Below are 22,064 nucleotides of genomic sequence, written 5' to 3'. Positions count from 1 at the left end.
AACAATTTGAACTAGAAGTATAAGTTTATACGTATAAAAAATGGTCTACCAGAGGTATAGATATGCAAGTTTTTTAGAGGTCTAAACTTAGACTAGACGTCTAATATACGTCTAATAGACGTCTAAGTTTATACCTGGGTCTAAATTTAGACGTCTAATAGACGTTTATATTTAGACCTTAACGGCCGGACGTCTATTAGAAGTCTAAATTTAGACCCAGGTATAAACTTAGACGTCTATTAGACGTATATTAGACGTCTAGTCTAAGTTTAGACCTCTAAAAAACTTGCATTTCTATACCATTTTTATACGTATAAACTTAGACCTCTTGTATAAGTTTAGACGTATATTAGACGTCTAATATACCTCAAAATGTTTGCTGGGCAGGCTACACAAAGCCTTTTCACGCGTGTCAAAGGTAAGTCTTGTGTTGTAGTAGGCCTACACAGCTGTGTTGAGCGTCTGAGTAAACAGTATAAAATAATGTTTTTCAGCACTACAAAGGCGTGGAGAGCGCGCGCGCGCGCGTGTGTGTGTGTGTGTGTGAGTGAGTGACAGAAAGAGAGAGAGGAGAGAGAGAGAGATAGAGTTTGGGGCCTACTCAAATTGTTTTGCATGTAGCCTAGTCCCCGACCCCATACAGTCCGTTTATGATGGAAATATTTAGCATGATGTGTTGCATAACTTGCATTTGGTGTGAGTGACTATTGTATTGTTGCGACCGAAGGTCGCAGTTTACCATGAGAAATGTCACAGCTTGTCCACGTGTAGACGTGTGTGTACACATTTTTACGGTCTATGGGCAAACCCATAGACCGTAAAAATGTGTCATCATGCTCTGTCACTGTGATGTCAGGGGAACCACTCTACCAGAATGTGTTTGCCGCTCTGACATCACACTCTGGCTTCACTGTGATGTCAAACTAACAGAATCCTTTTATGCCCATATATGGAGTTCCCTGATGTCATCAATATTGACTATCATGCAGGGGTCTCCACTCTCCATATATGGGTAACTGGTCGGATACATCACTGGCCAGATGGCCAAGAATTGGCGAACCTCGCCTTGGTGTGAGTTGCATTCAGATGTGCATCAATGTAAGGGCCCGGGGTATTATAACATTTTTAGGCTTATATCTATCATATATTTGGTATCATACTGTATATAGCAATATGTTCATGTAGGACTAAATATAAGGTGCTTAGCCTATTAGCCTATTTGTAAATTTCACTTTTTTAGTTAAGTGAGAGTAAAGGGTCATTTCAAATCAGGTCACCCTTTGGGGCACCACACTGTGTTAATACAGGCCTGCTCCCTTTCCAGGTCTTTAGTAAACAGAAGCAGAAGAAGAAGGGAAAAAAAGGAATGTCATAGTATCAGTTCAAGAGAGTACATGATACTGGATAAACAAGTGAAATGTGAAGAGATTAAACAATTTAAAGAGCAGACAAAATGTAATCTGAAACACATGCAGATAAAGTATCTATGTGGGATGAATTCATAACCACCTGAAAATGCTTTTTCTGTTCACGATTGATTGATTGATTGATTGATTGATTGATTGATTGATTGATTGATTGATTGATTGATTGGAGTTGATTGAATATTTTATTCACAGATTGTTTTCAAGTATTTTCAAGAGTTGAAAAGAGGTCAAATGGATGATACACAAAAAGCCAGAGGCTTGTTTCCATTGTGGTCCATAAGACTTTCAAACAACTAGACAAAACCTTTAATACCATGGCAACTTCACCTTAATGTCTTGCTCTCCTGGTGTGTTATTTCTAAAATGAAACTGAAGTGAAGTAAAAGAAAATAACAGGTAAGAAGAAAGCACAGGAGCAACTTGGTGCTTTTTCTTTGATAGAGCAGGGTGCAAGGCAGGAATGACAATGTTACAATCTGTCTGGTCATAAAGCGGCTACAGGTGATTTATAAACAGGTGAGAGGCAGGGATAATATGCAACTGAAAATAAAACTGGATGGGTGAGTGAGTTTATGAGTGGGTTCAGGGAATCCTACGGTACCTCTGCTTTTTGATACAAATTCATGTTCAAAGTAAGAGAGAAATTATTCCCAGACTGAAAAATCTCTTAGTTAAGCCTCTTTAGAGTTTTGGGTGTGTGACGGTGGCTTGTTAGATTTCCACTGTAGCTGTATCAACCTTCATCCTAGTAGGGAGGAAAAAGAGACATTTTGCAGGGGCAACAACAAATATTTTACAGATTGCAGTCCAGAATGGAGCCATGAGGGCATGCAAAACATGCACTTTTCTAGTATAGATCAAAAACTTGTCTTTCTGGCTCTGCATTTACTCCCTTTGGCTGCTACTGCTGCTGCTGCATACTGCTTAATTGTGACTCAATGTGGACAACAACACTTTCTTAGAGAATACCAATCTGATACCTAGTTATCCTGGAGATTGAGAATAATCAATAATTCAGCACCTTGGTCTGTCTTCATTCTTCAAGCGCAATTGATTACTTCTCATCCACTAGACTAGACTAGGCTGACCATGGAGAGCTGCAGACAAATCTATGTGCTGCAGGTTCACTGTGATGGACTACGGCATGTGGTTTGCCTGTAGCTGTCCTATTTGCCCATTGGTGCTGTCACTGCTTCGTCACCCCTTTTGTCACCCAATTGTCTCTCTTTGCAATTAAGGGATAGTGAGTCCATGGTGAGTCTATTATAGGACATCATTGTTGCTTGATAGTCCTGTGTCACGGTGACTTTGAGCTCTAGGCAGCATGCTAGGTGCAGACAGATTACCAAATTTGTAGATTAGCTGTCTAGAGAATAAAAGCATAGTGGGGAATCCAGTTTCAAGAGAGAATTATGGACATTATGAAAAATGGTTATGTAATACCGTCTGTTAGTCGGTGACCAGCATATCTCAAAAAGTCCAGATTGCCATGAAATGTTATGTGTAAATTCATGCTCCTTAGAGGTAGAAACCTATTGATTTTGTTGACCCCATGCCCTTTCTCTTGATCAGGCCGGTTCTGACCAACATATCTCAAAAGGTAATGCCAGATTGCCATGAAATTTGTTGTGCAAATTCATGCCCCTAAGAGAAATACATGTATTGATTTGAGGAGCCCAAGACCTTTCCTCTAGCACTAAACCATCAAACTTTACATTTGCAAATAAGGGTATCTAGAAAATAAATAAAAAAAATAATTGCTGGATTGCTGTGAAATTTGCTTGTGCATGTTCACGCTCCCAAGTGTAAGAAACATATTGATTTTAGTCACCCCATGATCTTTTCTCTAGCGCCACTATATCGGCCCAAACTTTACACTTTCAAATGAGTGCATCTCTTGACCTCTTAATTGTATAGACAAAACTCTGCTGTGCACATTCATGCTCCCAAGAGGAACAACTCCATGACCTTTGCTCTTGCAAAGCGTTTCTCAAATAGGCATACGTGTACCCCTAGGACCTAGAAGTACTACAGGGGGTACAGTAGGTGATGGAAGGAGGAAATGGAAGCAAAATAAATCACTATGTTTAATGGTACAACATTGGCGAACTTTGTGTGAACTTGCTTGTATGGAATACCAGTAAGACTCCCTAATCGGGAGATAAGCGACCTTCAGGTCACATGTATACACAAATTGGCCTTCGCAACCTCATGGTGGCACTAGAAGAGGGGCATGTGAGAAATCAGGGGCGGGGTTGTTGGTTTGCCAACCAAGGAGTGTGTGTACAAAGTTTGGCATGGATAGGGGCAATGGTGCCGGAGATAAGAGTAGGGCCAAAAGTGTGACGTGACGTGACGTGATGGACAGACGGAGGGACTGACTAACGGAGAGACTGACTGACAGACAGCCGGTGGAGGTTTTCATAGACCTGACGGTCGCAAAAAAGCAATACTTATTTGCTGTTACGCTATTTTATTTTTTACATTTTGACCTAGAAATATGGACATACTGACATGATGATCGCCACAATTTAAAATAAATCTGCTCAGGAGGCATGACTAATTGCAACTCTTTCACTCCGGTGCCGGCCTACTCGGGCACGATGCAAGACGTCAATACAATCATGTCCCACCTGTTGTGCAATACCCCTGTTATCTGATGTACTCGTACCCGTTGTCAGCTCCACACTTCCTTCACCCATGACCACAGCTCTCGTCATTTCAATTCCTTCTTCGTTATGAGGTTTTATGGCAGTTGTAAATGAATGTAAATAGCCTTTTGTGGCCCATATGGCAGAAGCGTCTTTCTTGTTTCTGTATGCATACATTCCCTGAGCAGAATCGGTACAGACTCCACAGTCCACAGTCCCAGGGATTGACATAATAGATATTTGTGGTGTTTCGCTTCTCAGAAACTGTTGGTCCGCTGGAATTGCCACTTGGTACTTAGAAACCTCCAAGTCATATGGCCACTTGCCTGGATGCCGACCGAGTTATGCCTTGGACAGACACACAGATATACAGACACACAGTTTTTTGGTGAATTAATTGAAGGATTAATAGAAGGATGTTACAGTACATTCTTCAAAATGTGGCGTATCATTCATTCATAGCATCATACTGAAGCTAGCTTTGGTTTTCTATTGCAGTTTTCTAAACGTTTACAAACAGAAGAATATTTGTCGTATCAGGGAAAGGCTGCCTATTGGCAGGTCGGTCTGTGTGTTTGTCCGGAGATAACTTCACAAACCGCTGGACTGAGTAGCCAGTAGGCTGATTTAGTAACTCAACAAATATGTTCACTTATTTTCTTTTTGAATAATATCAACAGGAATCTGATTAGGCTGAAATCTTGTTTAAATCTTGGAGTTATACATCATATGACCGCGATGTCACAGGATGGACACATGAAGATCTGAAATCTACATGGGAGCCATGCCATTCCCATGTGGATCCTGAAATCCACATGATTAGATTTCCGTTCTATACTGTTGCTGCCCTCAATGGCTTCTTTCCATCCCCAGCTTTTGCCAAAAATAGCCCAACAAGCAGATGTCAAGGGACAATCAAAACCATCACAGCTCTCCAAGCAATTAAAACTACATGAGAACTGCATGTCCCCTTCACCCATGACTTAGACATGTCCCATTCACCCATGACTTAGACATGTCCCCTTCACCCATGACTTATGTTGAGTCTTCTGTCAAACTGGATCTAGCCCCTCACAGTATATCTCCAGGGGGTCCCACTCCCAGCTACATAGAGAAGGTTCAGAGAGTCTAGGTGGTTGACTGGCTGTTGACTTGATCTGTAGGCGCTCTCTCTAATTCTTTGACAGCGTGGTGAGAGAGTAATAAGAAGACCTGACCCCAGGAGGCTGCAAAAAGCCATGCTGCCATGTTTAAAGTATGGTGACATGACAGGCGTATAGCTCCACCAGTGCTATGTTACGTTATATACTCTGTGACAACGTGAGAATGTGTCATCAAGGCTCTTCTGTGGAAATGAAACCTGCAATGATTTAAAGGAAATTAATGGAATGCATGGGATATAGCAGTGGTTCTCAACCTGTGGGTCGCGACCCCCAGGGGGGTCCTCAAATTATTTTGGGCGATCACCAAATGATTAGCTTAATTTGCAACACTGTTTTCTCACTCAACAGTAAACAAACCGACACAAAGTTTAATTGTATAGCACATTTCTAAAGTGACAATTTAAGGACTTTGCAATACCCCTGAAATAACAAATGAAACATCGGCCAAATTGTCAAATATAAGAGGCGTTGTGAGCATGTAGATCTGCTATTTTCGCAATAGAACCGTCTTATACAAAAAGTAATTCCTCAACTCTTTGTGCTTGTCAGAGTGGGGGAGTCCCAAGTTAAAATATGATTATTTTTGGGGTTGTGGACAGAAAAGGTTGAGAACCACTGGGATATAGCCTAGAACATTTGCACTTGCACCTGGAATGTGTCCACCGCATTTACCCATCTTATTAAGGCAGTTGTGGAAATTATTGAACTGTGCCTGGGAGCATTTGGGGTTCAGTGTCTTTCTCAAGGACACGTGGATCGAAGCAGGAACCCCCCTCCCCCCTGTTAACAAACGACCGCGCTCCTTCCTGAGCCACTGCCACAGTGGTGTGTTTTCTTCAGTGCATCTCATGATTGGTTTACCTCCATGTATTTGTAGACGGATGATGTTTTGGCATTGGTACACGGAGTTTTCATTAGACTCATTCCCAAGTCATTTAAGCTTTTGTGTTTTTTTCAAGAATGCAATGGTGAATATAGTTTAATGGTGTAATGGCTCATTAACCCAATACTAATGAGTAGCAGATGTAATGAGATGACTGATCAGCGCTGTTTAGATATGTTTAAATATGCACAAGCCTGTTCACCCACATGTATTTATTCCATTCTCCCTCCACTGAACCATAAATGTAATGGATTGCACTTGCGGTCGTTACTGTATCCAGAGAAGTACATGCTCTCTGATGTTATGCCAACCCATGGTACTTCATTAAATTGTCAAAGCCCTGCATTTTTCATTTTCTACTTAGCCAAATCAAAGGGAGCGCTCTCATTAGCCATGCCAGCCAAGAGAGGAGTGTTTTTGTCTTGTGCATTTTTTTGACTTACATTTTCCGGGAGATCGACTACCCTAATTTCCGTCAAATATTTGACTACTGACTATAATCTATCATTTGCAACTGATTCTCACTGCAAGTTTCATCCTTTCAAGTGCTTGCTTTACATCCCCCCCACACACACACAAAGCATGGTACTGTATGTGACACATATTCTAAATGTGCTACTGCTACAGTAGATGATATGCATGCACACATCCCCAAACACATGGATTTATAGACAGACAGACAGACAGACAGACAGACAGACAGACAGACAGACACACACACACACACACACACACACACACACACACACACACACACACACACACACACACACACACACACACACACACACCACGTATACATTTTGTCTAGAATTATCATCGTCTTCATCAGTTGATATGAAGTAATCGGCCAGTGTGGCCAGGAATGAGTTGTGTTTTATTGGCTCTCCATACCTTGCCTACAGTCTTTTGTCTTTTTTACCCGACAGCAATTGTTTCTGACCTCACCACACAAGTCTGTTCCTATTCCCTGTTCCCCTTTCTCTCTGTGTCTGGTTGCATTATAGATAGTCACTGTGTGTACTGTATGTTGTATACAGTCATCACTATACATACAGTATGTATGATGGATGTACAGTATGTATGTTGTATATAGATTAGTCACTGGGTATGTTGGATATACTGGTAGTTGTACTATATATTGTCTATAATATATATTATGTATGTTGTAGTCACTATACAGTATGTGTTGTATATTGTCTGTATATTGTCTCTATGTATGTTGTATATTAATACATGCCACTGTCTCTTTTGTCTGTTTGGGTTTCTCAGTCTCTTAATGTCTTTTGCTCTCTCTCTCTCCCTCTCTCCCTCTCTCTCTCTCTCTCTCTCTCTCTCTCTCTCTCTCTCTCTCTCCCTCTCTCTCTCTCTCTCTCTCTCTCTCTCTCTCTCTCTCTCTCTCTCTCTCTCTGTCTGTGCCCCTCTCTCCCAGCGTCGTGTTAAATCGCCCCAGTGCCGAGAAAGTGAGTGACACTACTATATGCGCCGTGTGGTGCGCGCAACTGACAGCGAATTTAAGCAGCCACGTCACAACTGAGGCGAAGGGAGGGAGTTACAGAGGAGGAGGAGGAGGTGGAGAGCAAGAGAGCGTATACGATGAAGAGAGGGCGAGAGAGTGGAGACAGAAGGATATATTGACTCAAAGCTGATGTGCACGCTTCCCAGTGTGTGCCAGACAGAGGACGTGCGAGCAGGACAAGATGGAGCGCTGGCACAGATGAAGACAGTCCCTGGGTATGTGTGCACAACTGTTCTTATGTCTGTCTGTCTGTGTGTCTGTGCGTGTGTGTGTGTCTGTGCGTGCATGCACGTGTTCTCATATGCGCATGTATGAGCACGAGCAGGTCCCTGGTGAGAGTTCTGTGTGAGTGAAAGTGTGTGTGCAAGCAGTGGCGTCAGTTCAGCAAAAGCTATGGTATGGCAAAGATGGGAGTCCTCATGGAAAATAGGCATTACATTTTGTATAACACGGTTCTATTGTGAAAATAGCAGATCTACATGCTCACAACGCCTCGCGCTGCGAGGCGTTGTGAGCATGTAGATCGGCTATTTTCACAATGTCTGGGGGAAAAAAACGAGTTTTGTCAGTTTTTTACACAGGTTTCTACGGTTTCTTGGGCTGGATATGGCAGCCTGGAACGGTTGTTTAAGTGCAGCTAAACTTGACATGTTAGTAAACGTGCCTGACCTGCAGAACCTGGGAATTTACCATTCTGTCAAGATGGGGAGAATAAAAGTGTGGAGAATATAATTATAATACCTTGTTAAAGTGACCATTTTACAAAATTTTGTATTTGTAATTATTTTACTGTAATTTAACAACATAATAACCATCACAGATACACAAAGAGACATTCGTGGATTTATATTTAAAAGTAACTTTTATTTTCCCCCCTGGACCCAGGGTATGGCAGCTGCATACCCCTGCCATACCAATTGACGCCCCTGTGTGCAAGCAACATGCTGCTGCTGCTGGTCCTTCTCTTTCTGCGTCCTTGGGCACGGAACGAATGCGAAGCATGATGGAATATGGATTATCTTTTGTATAATTCATTTGATTTGACAAGAAATGAGAGTGTCCGAGTTTCATTTGTGCATGTAACGCTTCCAGAGCTTGTGCACGTGTAAGCAATAATAGCACAGAGGTGTTGCCAGATTTTTTTTTAAGCAACTTGGTTTCATAAAGAAGGAACAAAGTAGGGGGAAGCGTCCTGTATGTGAGCCAGGTCTCACACACAGGTATGTTGTTTATATATTATTGGTGAGCTGATATTTAGTTTGCTTAAATCAGCAAACCCAAAATAATGCTGTGTATAAATGGTATACTGGTATTGTTGGTGTATCATAGGACTGCCATTCCTGCGCACACACACACACACACACACACACACACACACACACACACACACACACACACACACATGCGTGTGCGCGTGCATGCATGCGTGTGTGCGCGTGTGTGTGTGCGCGCTCAAAGGAGGTTGTGAAGGTCTTATGATACACTACAGTACAAATGCAATTCCATTTTTGCTTCTGAAAAAGTAATTTGTTTACAAACGATTAAGTACACTTACAGTAGCGTTCAAAACCGCTGCTGTCGTTACCATTAATCACTTAAATCCTATTGACCGGGGTCCCCCAGGGGCCTATATTTGTCCCCATCCTTTTCCCCCCCTACTGTACATCAAATCTCTCGCCGAAAAGGGAATGTGCAAGCAGATCTACAAGCTTGTAGATCTGCTATGTTTGTTGAGTTGCAGAATGTTTGCCTACTATGAACAGGGACACTAGGGTTTAATCACTTGAACCCCTATTCTGGGGATAACCTTTGTCAATAAATAGGTGATCTACAAGCTCACAACACAACGCAGCGCAAATGTGACGTGTCGTATGCTTCTAGATTGGCTATTCTCCAAGTACAGTTGTAACTCAGGTCCGTCTCATTAACAGTAGAGGTTTTAAGTGGATAAATATGGCAGTGTGCCTTTATCACATAGAAAACTACAGTCTTATATCTTTAGGTGTCTCTCAAATGAAACATAAAACATCTGCATCAGACCGTCCCAACCGCATCACATATAAACATTGGTCTTACATTAGTATATTCTAATGAATAAAGGTAATTTAGGCTGGCATCTTCAACCCAAAACCTACCGTACCTACCTACAGTATATTAGGGTGTCACTATTGTCGCTGTCTGGAGGAAACCTTGTATGTCCAAAGGTGTACATTTTCAGGAAATGGGTAAAAAAATTGTTGTGGATCTAGTGTAGATATTATTTAATCACGAGCCATTTGTTTTTACTTTTCATTGGTTAAATATTTAGAAAACTCTCAGACGGAAGAAACCACTTTCATTTTCACAATTGCTGATTTCTTGCTACTTTTGCTCGTCATACAACAAAGTAGGGCTTTCGCTTATTAAAAAAACAACGTTGAAATGTGGAGATGCAAGGTTTATGTATATGACAGCAACTATATGCCGCAGCTGCAGATTGAATAACATCCTGGCAGCCATTTGAATCAAAACAGATTTTTTTGGGGGGGGAAGTAGCAGTTAAGAAAAATTGATCAGCTCCGCTCTGTAAAAGTCTTTTCACTTGATTGACTGACTAAAATGCAAAGTAGCAAGTAAGACCTCAAGCAGCATTATGTGAATAGTAGCCTACTGTGAAAGGCATGAGAGAGAGAGAAAGAGAGAGAGAGAGAGAGAGAGAGAGAGAGAGAGAGAGAGAGAGAGAGAGAGAGAGCTAAGAGAGAATGAAGTGAAGATACACAGCCAACACCTCATCACATTGTGGAGGTGAGCTGCTATTTTGTCAGCTTACTCAAAATATACATGTTATACTGATATCGTTGCTGCATCTCATTGGACATTCACTGCTATTCCTGTACAGACCCACTCGCATGCGTGTGCGTAGGTCTATACACACGAGTGCACACACACACACACACACACACACACACACACACACACACACACACACACACACACACACACACACACACACACACACACACACACACACAATGTACAGTATATACAGTACTCAGTACTTTGACCCCTGCCACTGCAGCTGTGCAAAACCTGAACCTGTCTCTGCCAGTGTCCAATGTGAAGAAAGTCTGAGACAGATGTGATTGTATTGTCTCAAACGTCCTTCTCTCCTTCCCCTCTGACCATCCTCGCTCATTTTCTCACCCATAATATTTCATTCTCCCATCGCTTTTTTAACTCACAATCCTCACTTGTCCCTCTTTTCACCTCAAATTTGTTGCCCTCCCCGCCACACACACACACACACACACACACACACACACACACACACACACACACACACACACACACACACACACACACACACTCACGTCCTCCCCCCTCCTCCCACACACCTGACAGTCTCATCCGGCCGTCCGTATGAGTGTCTCAAAGCCCCCGCCGCCCCCCTCCTCTTCCCACCTGGTCATCCCCTCCACCCCCTCCGCTGCCCCTTCCTCCACCTCTCCGGCGTCCTCTCCCTCCGTGACCCCCCGCCACACCGCGGTCCTGCCCCCGCCCCCTTCCCCGGTCAAGATCTCTATGCAGGAGCACTTTGCCATCAACGTGTGCCCGGGCCCCATCCTGCCCATCCCGCAGATCTCCGACTTCTTCCCCCGCTTCCACGACTACCCCTGCACGCCGCCCCCTCCGCGGGAGAAGAAGATCCTGAAGGAGGAGACGTTCAACGGGCACATCGTGGGCCTCGGTGACGGGGACAGGGAGAGGCGCGAGGATGACGAGGGAGAGCGAGCGGAACCGGCGGACTCTGACGATGAAGACAGTGAGTTGTTTGGCCGGGGCGCTTTACGCGACTGGAGAAAAGTACAGGTGGTTCTTTTTAGATCTGGCTCGGTTTCTGAGGCACGTCTGTTGAAATCGTGTCGGCAGCCAAAAGCGTAATGCTGTTTTAAAGCGGCTCAGTGGTTGTGAGCGAATGTCCTGAACCAGCGTGTCAAATGTCCAGAGGCTGCTTGCTTGAGTGTGTGTGCGTGTGTGTGTGCTATCACCCATGTGTTTGGTGGGGAAATGTCTAGCCATTACAGCACACATTTACAGCACATTCCCAGTCTCGAACTGGAGCATCAGTGTTTCGCTTTGTGTCTAAATGAGTTGCTGTGAAAATTGCTCTGAATCACAAAATGTGTTTGCAGCGTAATTGCAGTGTCAAGTGTTTGTTTCTCATACATCTTAGTCAATCCCACTGTCTGTGCCTTGGCATCTCTTATCATTTGTGGCACAGCATTGTGAGCCACTCTGCAATTTTCGGTCCCTTTGACAAGCTGGAATCAAACAAGACAGATGTAGATTCATGTCAAGCATGCAGCCTCGTTTCATACGCTACAAATTCTACGGAGAATTACTGTATCTTGTTGTCGCTGTCGGGTAGAAACCTTGTACTGTATGTCCAAGTGTTACCTTTCTGGATATAGAGAAAAGAACAATGTTTTCTAGTGGTTCCAATTTAGTTATCATTTGCTCACAATCTCTTGTTAATACTTTTCAATATGTGACCTTTTTTAACCCTATGTCCCTATTTGAGGCATGTCATTATAGGCAAATATATTCATCCCCATGTCACATTGTGGCGCTTTGTGAGCTACTTTTGCTCAACGCTGCCTTACAACAAAGTATAAAATAGGGCATTCATTTATAAAAGTTAAATAAGGAATATGGAGATACAAGGTTTCTGCCCAACAGTGACAATTTGTGTGTGTGGGTGTGTTTCCTTGTGTGAAGTGTTCATAGAGTGCAGTAACTCATGGTGTGTCATTATGTTTTCAGCCTACCTGGGCACCCTGGAATTCAACCTGCACTTTGATCAGGATCAGAACAGCCTTCACTGTACCATCCATAAAGCCAAGGTATGTACAGTACTGTCAAAGACATGTCAATTGAGATGAATGCACACTTTGTATTGAATGAATCCTGCTTAAAGTAACAAATAATACCAGTAAGACTCCCTAATCGGGAGATAAGCGACCGTCAGGTCGCATACACAAACTTTAGAAGGCAATGGTAGCCAATCAGGAGGGAATATGGGAAATGGGACAGATCCATGTTGATGACATGACTTTAGAGATACTGTACCGCTTTGCATGATTTTAGGGCAAAGTCTGTAGGAGCAGTGTCCAAAAATGTGTTTTGCAAGAATCTGCCTCATGGTAGCGCTAGAAGAGGGCCATGTGAGAAATGAATGGTGAGGTTGTGGTTTGGCAGCCAAGGAGTGTGTGGGCAAAGTTTGGCATGGATAGGGGCAACAGTGGCGGAGATATGCGTAGGGCAAAAGTGTGACATGACGTCTGACGGACGGACTGACAGACTGACAGACAGACAGACAGACAGCCGGTGGAGGTTTTGATAGTAACTGCGCCCTGACGGTCACAAAAACTTGTCATTGCATTTGTAGAGATCATCAATGAATGGCTTATTTTTTACCATTCATATTATGCACAGGTTTTCAAAGTGGCTGTGGCCCTCAGCAGGGGACCAGGAGGTCGATTGGAAAGGAGAAAAGACAAATTCTCTTTTTTTTTTTCTTTTTTAGGGGCTGCAGCCTGAGGCTATGGCTATTTGGGGGACATTGCCATGGGAAACCGTTTTATTTATTTATATTACGACATTTTGAGGGCTTTACTGCCCTTTATTTGGATAGTACAGTGGAGATGTAAGAAACAGGCGGGGAGAGACATGCAGCGAAGGTCGTCAGGTTCGGGAATCGAACTCGCGGCTCACTGTCAGCCTATATGTAATCTGGCTAGCCATCGTCAAAGGAAAGGGAAAAACAGCGCCCTCTCTGTTTTGTTCCTTTTCATAGCACTACATCTGTTCTTGAGAGATTTGCCTATGTGGTACGTGCCTTAACCACAAGGCCACCGGCACCCCCTCCTGATCTAATGTAATATACATCTTGGCATGTAAACCTCAATGAAAAGAAAGCTTACTGATCGTTGTTGGCCAGAGACAAGACTGACCTGTGGCAAAAAAAACATAATATTCAACAGTGTCTCTCCACCGCTCGGCTAAATATATTCAGAATGGCCGTAGTACACGAGGGCACAGTTTTTGCGCCGTATGTTGTGGACTGTCAGATGATGTTAATTTATGCACAGCCCGCTGACCTGTAAGCTCACTGACAAGAAGAAAAAAAGAGCATAATGGTGCGAAGGAAAGGACACCCGGTAGCACTGTTTGGATGTAACTCTTGCAGGACGACTATCTTATGTTCTGTGTCATCTCCTGACCCTGTCAGTCGGGAAAAGTGTTCCGTCGTATGATGTCTGCACCTTTGACTCATTTGCATGTGTGTGTGTGTGTGTGCTGTTTGTGTGTTACTACAGGGACTGAAGGCGATGGACTCCAACGGGCTCGCTGATCCATACGTCAAGCTTCATCTCCTACCCGGAGCGAGCAAGGTCATAACTCCAGCCACACCCAGGGGCGTCACAAGGGGGGGGAGTGGGACTGAGTTACTAGTGCCCAAGGTGGAGGGGCCCTAGTAACTTTAGCTATTGAAAAATAGCAGATATACAAGCTCACAGCGCGGGCTTGTAGATCTGCTATTTTTAAAAAGTCGTGAAAATGTGTGAAAATCTTTGAAATCATGTGTTTTTTAAGCGAACATTTGTAACTCAAATTTTGCTTTTGGGGGGGTCCCTGGAACTAAATATTTTCAGATTGGGGTCCGTGGCCAAATACATATCATCTCGGGGGTCCTTGACATGAAAAAGTTTGAGCACCATGCACTGACATGGAAACATAGGTTTCTTGCACACATTTTCACAGTTTTTCAAAAATAGCAGATATACAAGCTCGCAGCGCGGCACCTGTATATCTGCTATTTTTCAATGGTTAACATTCATGGGGGCCCCGCAGTGAGAGCCCAGAATTTGGTGTGACGCCCCTGGCCACACCTCAGCCTCCGTTACCGTTAGACGCCTTCTCGTTGGGTGACATTCTCTGCCCCACATGTGCCATTCCCTTGTCTAGAACACACCGCCCAGCAAAGCACCAAACAAATGATTGAAAATAATCGGGCGAAACAGAAGACATTATGCAGAAATTAAAATGCTTCAGTACATGATTTCATTTCCACGGTCAGAGTACGTCATGTCAGGGTCCACGTGGGTCTACTGTACACTCCAAGAGTTAAAGGACCGCTGAGGATTATATGTGTGTTGTTGTTATGAGTGTTACAAGAGTAATGCAGGCAATTTATTCCTGTTTTTTCGAGCACATGAAAGGTCAAACAGAATGTCACCAAGCCCCTCACAAAAGAGGCTTACCGCGATAGCAGACTAATCTAGCATGTCGTTTCAAGCCATTGCACAGGGACAGCGTTTGGTTGGTCACTGGTTAATGTGGCTCGGCCAATGCTCCGCTCTGTCGAGCAGAAATGTGTTCTGGTCTGTTTCATCACCCCTCGCCTTGTTCTTAATGCAAACGGCAGCAGCAGCAAGCAGCAAAGATAAGGCACAGGGCGGCAATGCCTTTCGGATGTAGGCGGCGGCAACCTGTTGTCAGCCATTTTGGCTCAAGGTTAACCCACAACGAGGCTGTGACAAACAGGGCAGACATCACCGAGACAGTTGCACTGAGGCGACCGCTGAGGTCTGAAGGTGCAAACCCAAATATTCACCACCGGGGTATTTATGCCCCGCAGCAGCCCGCCCCCCCCCCCCCCTCTGTCTGTGTTTTTGTTCCCCTTGTTGTTATCTCAGTCCCTGTTCAACCGTCTGCCACTATCTCTCTATCTCCCTGTGACCCTCTTTGACCTTGAAATACCAACAGTGCGTGGAGGGAGGCGAGAGAGAGAGTGGGGAGAAGGGGTGAGAAGAAGGGGGGGGGGGAGTAACGGATGGGGGCAGGACAGCAGCAGGTGGTTGTCATGGAAACAGTGTGGATTGTTACACGGCTCACGTCAACAGGCAAGTGGCGAGTGTTGATGGGGGAGAGAGAGAGATAGAGAGAGAGAGAGAGAGAGAGAGAGAGGGAGGGAGGGAGGGAGGGAGAGAGAGAGAGAACGTCAGTGAGTACGCAAGTACCCACGCACCTGCCTCGGGTAAATATCGACCACACAGGACCATGCTGCTCCAAGGTAGGGCCATGTAAGTGTGAACCTGAGGATGACAGGCACGTGTGTGAGCGCACACACACACACACGCACACGCACACACACACACGCACACACACACACACACACACACACACACACACACACACACTGTGCAGTACTTACACACACACGTATATTTTCTTCCTCTCTTCCTCGCGAAAAGATGCTATTAACTCATCAACAGCTATTCAGACCAGTGATGTCAGACACTCAAACACACACACAAGCTAAGCACACCCATGGCACGCACACACACACACACACACAAACACAGTCAATGATGCCTGTCCGCGTGCTCATACGCTTTACTGTAACCCGATCCCTCCCTCGACACACACACACACACACACACACACACACACACACACACACACACACACACACACACACATACACACACACACACATGCGTGCACAGATTGAAATGTTAGGTTCATGTTAGGTTCATTCAATCAACACTCCAGATTTTGCAGAGTGTTTTTTGGTCGCCACATCAGGGACATGCTGGGCCCCTGATTCAGCCTAGAGTTGGAGAGGCCCTCATTGCGTGCTATAGAGAGAGATCTCTCTCTATAGCGCTGCTGCTACTCAAAGATTTGCCATTTCAGATCATGACTAGTGACAAGCCAGTGGGCCAATTACTGTACATGAGTTATATTTCGTCGTTGTCGGGTGGAAACCTTGTATGTCCAAAACCATTTGTTTTGTATTTATCATTTTAAAAAAAGATTTAAACTAGTGAAAACAGCCAATCTACAAGCACACAACGCCTCCCTCCACACACTGTTGGTATTTCAAGGCCGTTCGGGAGTTGTCCCGCTTTTCCCAATGGCCAGCACGTCCCTGCGCCACAGTGTTTTCAGCTGTGCTCTGTGCACTTGGCGGGGGCCCATTCCTAATCACGTCGCTCCGGAGGATGTGACTCACCTGACTCACCAACAGCAGGCCTCACTTCCTTCACAGCTCCGGCAGAGAGAGTGAGCGAGTGTGAAAGAAGTAAGAGCTTCCATATGGACAGGACAGATGATGGAGACAGAGGATGGAGGGGGAGAGGAGGATGTGTGGATGGAGGGGTGGAGGTGGAGGCTGGGACGGCTACCAGGGACGCGTTATTTGAAATGACGCCGCAGCTCCAGGCGGAGCCGCTCGATTGTCCACGACATTGCAAGCGGCGCGAAGGCCAGCGGGCCGCGCGGCCGGCAGAGCGCCGCGCGAGTTACGAAGCCGTGGTGAATGCAATCGTTATATTTATGCCCAGGCCGTAAGGCCTGGGCAAGCCCACGATAAACGCCCTGTCCAAGTGACTACAATGGAGCGCTCCCTAGCTCCGGTTCAGCCAATCAAAAGCTTCCGTGGGCGGGGTTTCCCTGGAGCTGTGGTGTAATTTCCAATAACGCACCAGGGACACCAATAAATGCGTGGATGAGGTGGGGGAACGGAGGCGAGGGATTGGTCCCCCTTGACTGGTGCAGAGACATTTATTAGGTGTTTGGAGACGATGAAGCCAGTGGTGCTCAAACAGTTTCGCAGTGGTGGAAAAAGTGCTCACATTTTGTACGTCAGTAAAAGTATCAATACTGCAATGTAGATGTACTCCGTTACAAGTAAAAGTCTGGAATTAAAAATGTACTTGAGAAAAAAGTATGAAAGTATTGGCATCAAAATGTACATAAAGTACCAAAAGTAAAAGTACAAAATATTTGAAAATAGCAGCTCTACAAGCTCACAACGCGTCGCGATGCGACGCGTTGTGAGCTTGTAAATCGGCTATTTTCAAATAGCCACGGTATAGAATAGGGCTAAAGTGCATTAATGTATGTTTTATAATATGATCATTTATCTGCAAAGTAACTAGTAACTAAAGTTTTCAAATAATTGTAGTGGAGTAAAAGTACAATGTTTGGATCCGAGATGTAGTGGAGTAGAAGTAAAAATACTGGAAACTGGAAATACTCAAGTAAAGTACAAAAACCTCAAAACTGTATTTAAGTACAGTACTTAAGTAAAAGTACTTAGTTACTTTACATCACTGCATTTTCGTGCCAATGACCCCCAAATTGATATTTGGCCCCATCTGAAAATGTTTTCTGCCAGGGACCCCCCACACACACACACACATTATGAACACATTTTCAAACACGTAATATTTTTCATAAATGTTCCAAAATAGCAGATGTACAAGCTTGCAAACATAATGTGAGCTTGTATAACTGTTGTTTTTGGATAGGCAACGCTAAAATCTAAAATGACAAGATGCTTTCTAAGTTTTAATGGGTTAATGTTGTATGACGCATCAAAGTAACCGACCTAAAAGCTCGCAGCGCGCTGCTGCACCGACACCGTGTGAGCTTTTAGGTCGGCTACTTTCGCCGTGATGCTGTGGAGCATAAATTAGACATGACACTGCAAGGGAGGAACATTTCTGAGCAGGGACATGCTGGGCCCCTGATTCAGCCCGGGAAAAAGAGTTGTAGAGGCCCTCATTGCGCGCTATAGAGAGAGATCTCTCTATAGCGCTGCTGCTACTCAAAAATGTGCCATTTCAGATCATGACAAGTGACAAGCCAGTGGGCCAATTACATGAGTTATATTTCGTCGTTGTCGGGTGGAAACCTTGTATGTCCAAAAACGTTTGTTGTGTATTTATCATTTTAAAAATGATTTAAACGAGTGAAAACAGCCGATCTACAAGCACACAACGCCTCGCACCGCGAGGCGTTGTGTGCTTGTAGATCGGCTGTTTTCACTACTTTTGTGCGACAGCCTTGTATGATGAAGCAAGGCTTTGCTTTGCGAAAAAATCTACAAATTTGAAACTTGGAGATACAAGGTTTCTGCCCGACAGTGACGATATACTGTACTTTGTTGGCCACCCAGCCCCCAAAATAGAACGAAGGCCGACATTTTATTTAACATTTTTTCCTAATGGCCGGCCTGGTCCGGCCGGGAATGAACCGGCCGTTCGGGAGTTGTTCCGCTTTTCCCAATGGCCAGCACGTCCCTGTTTCTGAGGAAGTGGAAGTAGTTGTGTTGTCAGATGAGCGAATGCTGAATGTTTGCATGGCACAACGCAAGCTGCCGCATAGCAAGCCTATGTGGAGTCGTGACTGCAAGCAAAATTAATTCTTAATCCTAACCACTTATGCCCCGTTTTATACTTTGTTGAAACTAGCTCACAACATGTACGCGTCGCCAGGGACGCCAGGTTGAAAGTGGCTGAGCAGAAAGCCAAACTTTATCTGTCTGGCAGTGAATGGAACACAGGGGGAGGAGGACAGAGAGACTGCGACAGACTGACACAAGACAAGCTGGGGCTGTGATGGCAGAACAATGGAACGTACTGTAGTGTAGGCCCTGCAGCATATTACATTGTTCTGCCATCACAGCCAGTGTAGGGCACAAAACGCAATGACACAATGAAAGCACAAAATCTCACCCCGAGACACACCGCCCGTCCTCGGAAGACAGGGAGAGGCCAGGGAGGCAAGGAGAGAGAAGAGAGGGAGGGAAAGAAAGGGAGGATAATTATGTTGAAAGAACTAGAAGTTTTCACACTCCAATTGACAAGTCTGCTAGAGGTGCAAGCACTGCAAAATCCTGAGTGTTAATTAAAATCAGATGGACCTGTTAAGTGTTCATCATCAGTGTTCAATTAAACAGCCATGATTTTGCATTGTACTGCCAGTACAATGGAAAATCATGACTGTTAATTGAACACTGATGAACACTAAGTATGTGCACTCTACAGACACACTCTTTCTCTAAATTTGCATGCATGCGTGCGTGGATGCGTGCGTGAGTGTGTGCTTGTGAATGTGCCGGTATCTGCATGTCTATAAATGCATGGGGCATTCCCACATCTATCTATAAATGCGACAAATCTCTGTCTGTCTGTCTGTATGTAATCCGCGTATCTCGAGAACCGTTCGTCCCACCAGCTTCAGATTTGGCACGCGCGTTCCCCGCCGCGGCGCGGAGTGCCGTGCCCGGCCTCGACCCGGAGTGCCGTGCCCGGCCTCGACCCGACCCGACGCGCGTTTTTTCCGAACCGGCGCGAAACGTTCGGAATCACCATATGCGGAGCTGATTGTTGACATCAGGTGTTTCGGAGGAAACCGGCGCAAGCGCTGACTCATTGTGACATCACTCCATAAAAGGCTCTGACATCACGTACGCCACATGAGTCAACAAAAAATGGACGCAGATAGACATATCTCCGTATATATACGCCACATGAGTCAACAAGAAATGGACGCAGATAGACAGATATCTCTGTATATGGGCATAAAAGGGACACAGACAGATACAGAGATCTCCATATATGGGCATAGGCAAACAGATGGTCAAAACGGGTCCTATGGGGTTTGGTGTGCTTGTGAATGTGCCGGTATCTGCATGTCTATAAATGCATGGGGCATTCCCACATCACTCATAATGCTGATGGACTGCAGCATATAATAGCAGACACTGTAGCCTGCAGAGAAGAACACAGCTGCATTTCAAAAGGATAAGAGAAATGAAATATGCTAAAACTAAATGAACACAACCTGAAGGCAGAGTCTGGCAAATGAGTCAGTCTATGCCTGTTTAATAAATCTCAGCGAATCGTAATAAGGGAAAGTGCGTGGTGTTGTAGAGTGTCTGCATTATACAGTTAGCAAGTGGCCCCTGGGCCTTTATTATCATGGAAACATTTCATTTCTCATGCTAATCGTGTTAGCGTTGTCAAAGTGACTGGTGTGCTGTGTTAGGGAAGCTGTGGTTATTAGTGCATCTGGCTGCTGCTGCTGCTGGTGTTGTTGTGACATGGGAGGGGGCGCAGGGACAGGTGAAGTGTGGAAATCCTGCTGTCCTCTTCTCCACAAACTAGGTGCAGGGGCGTCAATTGGGTATGGCAGGGTATGCAGCTGCCATACCCAGGGTCCAGGGGGGGAAATCAAAGTTACTTTTAAATATAAATCCATGAATGTCTCTTTGTCTATCTGTGCTGGTTATTATGTTGTTAAATTACAGTAAAAATAACTACAAATGCAACATTTTACAAAATGGTCACTTTAACAAGGTATTATAATTATATTCTCCACACTTTTATTCTCCCCATCTTGACAGAATGGTATATTCCCAGGTTCTGCAGGTCAGCTGCACAGGTGCAATGCATTATTGTTAATTGTGACACGTTTACTAACATGCCAAGTTTAGCTGCACTTGAACAACTGTTCCAGGCTGCCATGTCCAGCCCAAGAAACCGTAGAAACGGGGGGAAGAATTAAATGTACTTCTTAAAATGAATGTATCATGCCTGTTGCTAAGGTATGGCAACATGGCGCGCGTGCAAGACACCAGTCATGTTGCCATACCTTAGCTTTTTCTGAACTGACACCACTGACTAGGTGGCAGATGTCTGTGACTCCCTGAGCTGGAGAGAGAGAGAGAGAGGGATAAATAAATATTTCCCCTCCATTTCTCACTCTCTCACCCCTGCCCCCCTCTTCCAGACTAATTTATATTTCGCCAAATTACTGAATCGCTCACCGAAACAGATAACAAATCCTCGTCAGTTGAAAGTTGTTTATCTTCGACAGCGACTCTGTCAAAATGACGAAGTATAAATTAGGCTTCAGACTCTACTCACTTGTCCCTCTCTCACCACTGACCCCCTCTCCCAGCCTCATTTATATTTCACCAAATGACTGCATTGCTCGCCGAAACAGATAACAAATCCTCATCATTTGAAAGTTGTTTATCGCCGCCTGCGACTCGGTCAAATGACAAAGTATAAATTAGGCTTCAGACTCTACTCACATGTCCTTCTCTCTGACCTGTCTAGGTCGCCCTCCACATCCAAAAAGAGAGATTCTCTACCCTACCCTTCACTTCTTCTCTCAGCCATCCCAGCACACCCTTGTTTAGTCTCCTCACCTCACATCTGCCCTCCTTAATTCCAGTCACTCTAACATTGATAATTCATGTTCCCGTCTTCACTGTCTGGCGTCTATGTTCCTTTCCCTTGGAGCCCACTTAAAATGTCCTTGTTGCTTTCTCTCATAGCTCACTTTCTTTTCTTTTCGTCTTCTTCTTCCAGGCGAACAAGTTACGCACAAAGACCTTGAAGAACACGCTGAACCCGGTGTGGAATGAAACGCTGGTGTACCATGGCATCACAGCTATTGACATGACGACAAAAACACTCAGGTATTCAATCCCTAATACCACGCGGCATTTGCCAGCCACTATCACTAATCCTCAGACTGGCAAATGCTCAGTTTATTATGCAGGGGGACAAAATA

At 44.6% G+C, this 22,064-nt stretch overlaps 1 protein-coding gene across 1 annotated transcript in view; it reads left to right on the top strand.

Annotated features, from left to right (window-relative positions):
* Positions 1-11,042: 11,042 nt before the first annotated feature.
* Positions 11,043-22,064, top strand: part of doc2g (double C2-like domains, gamma) — a gene marked incomplete at both ends in the record, with an annotated part of 37,169 nt that continues 26,147 nt past the window's right edge. Inside the window, 4 exons of the mRNA XM_080721209.1 lie at positions 11,043-11,445; positions 12,447-12,526; positions 14,003-14,077; positions 21,860-21,969. Of these exons, the coding sequence (XP_080577335.1) occupies positions 11,043-11,445; positions 12,447-12,526; positions 14,003-14,077; positions 21,860-21,969 (668 nt within the window). The remainder of the gene's footprint in view (positions 11,446-12,446; positions 12,527-14,002; positions 14,078-21,859; positions 21,970-22,064) is intronic.

This window comes from Nannobrachium achirus (genome assembly GCF_963921795.1).
Source record: "Nannobrachium achirus genome assembly, chromosome: 3".
Lineage (NCBI taxonomy): Eukaryota > Metazoa > Chordata > Actinopteri > Myctophiformes > Myctophidae > Nannobrachium > Nannobrachium achirus.
Note: the sequence above shows the minus strand (reverse complement) of the source record. Positions and strands in the feature narration are given on the sequence as shown.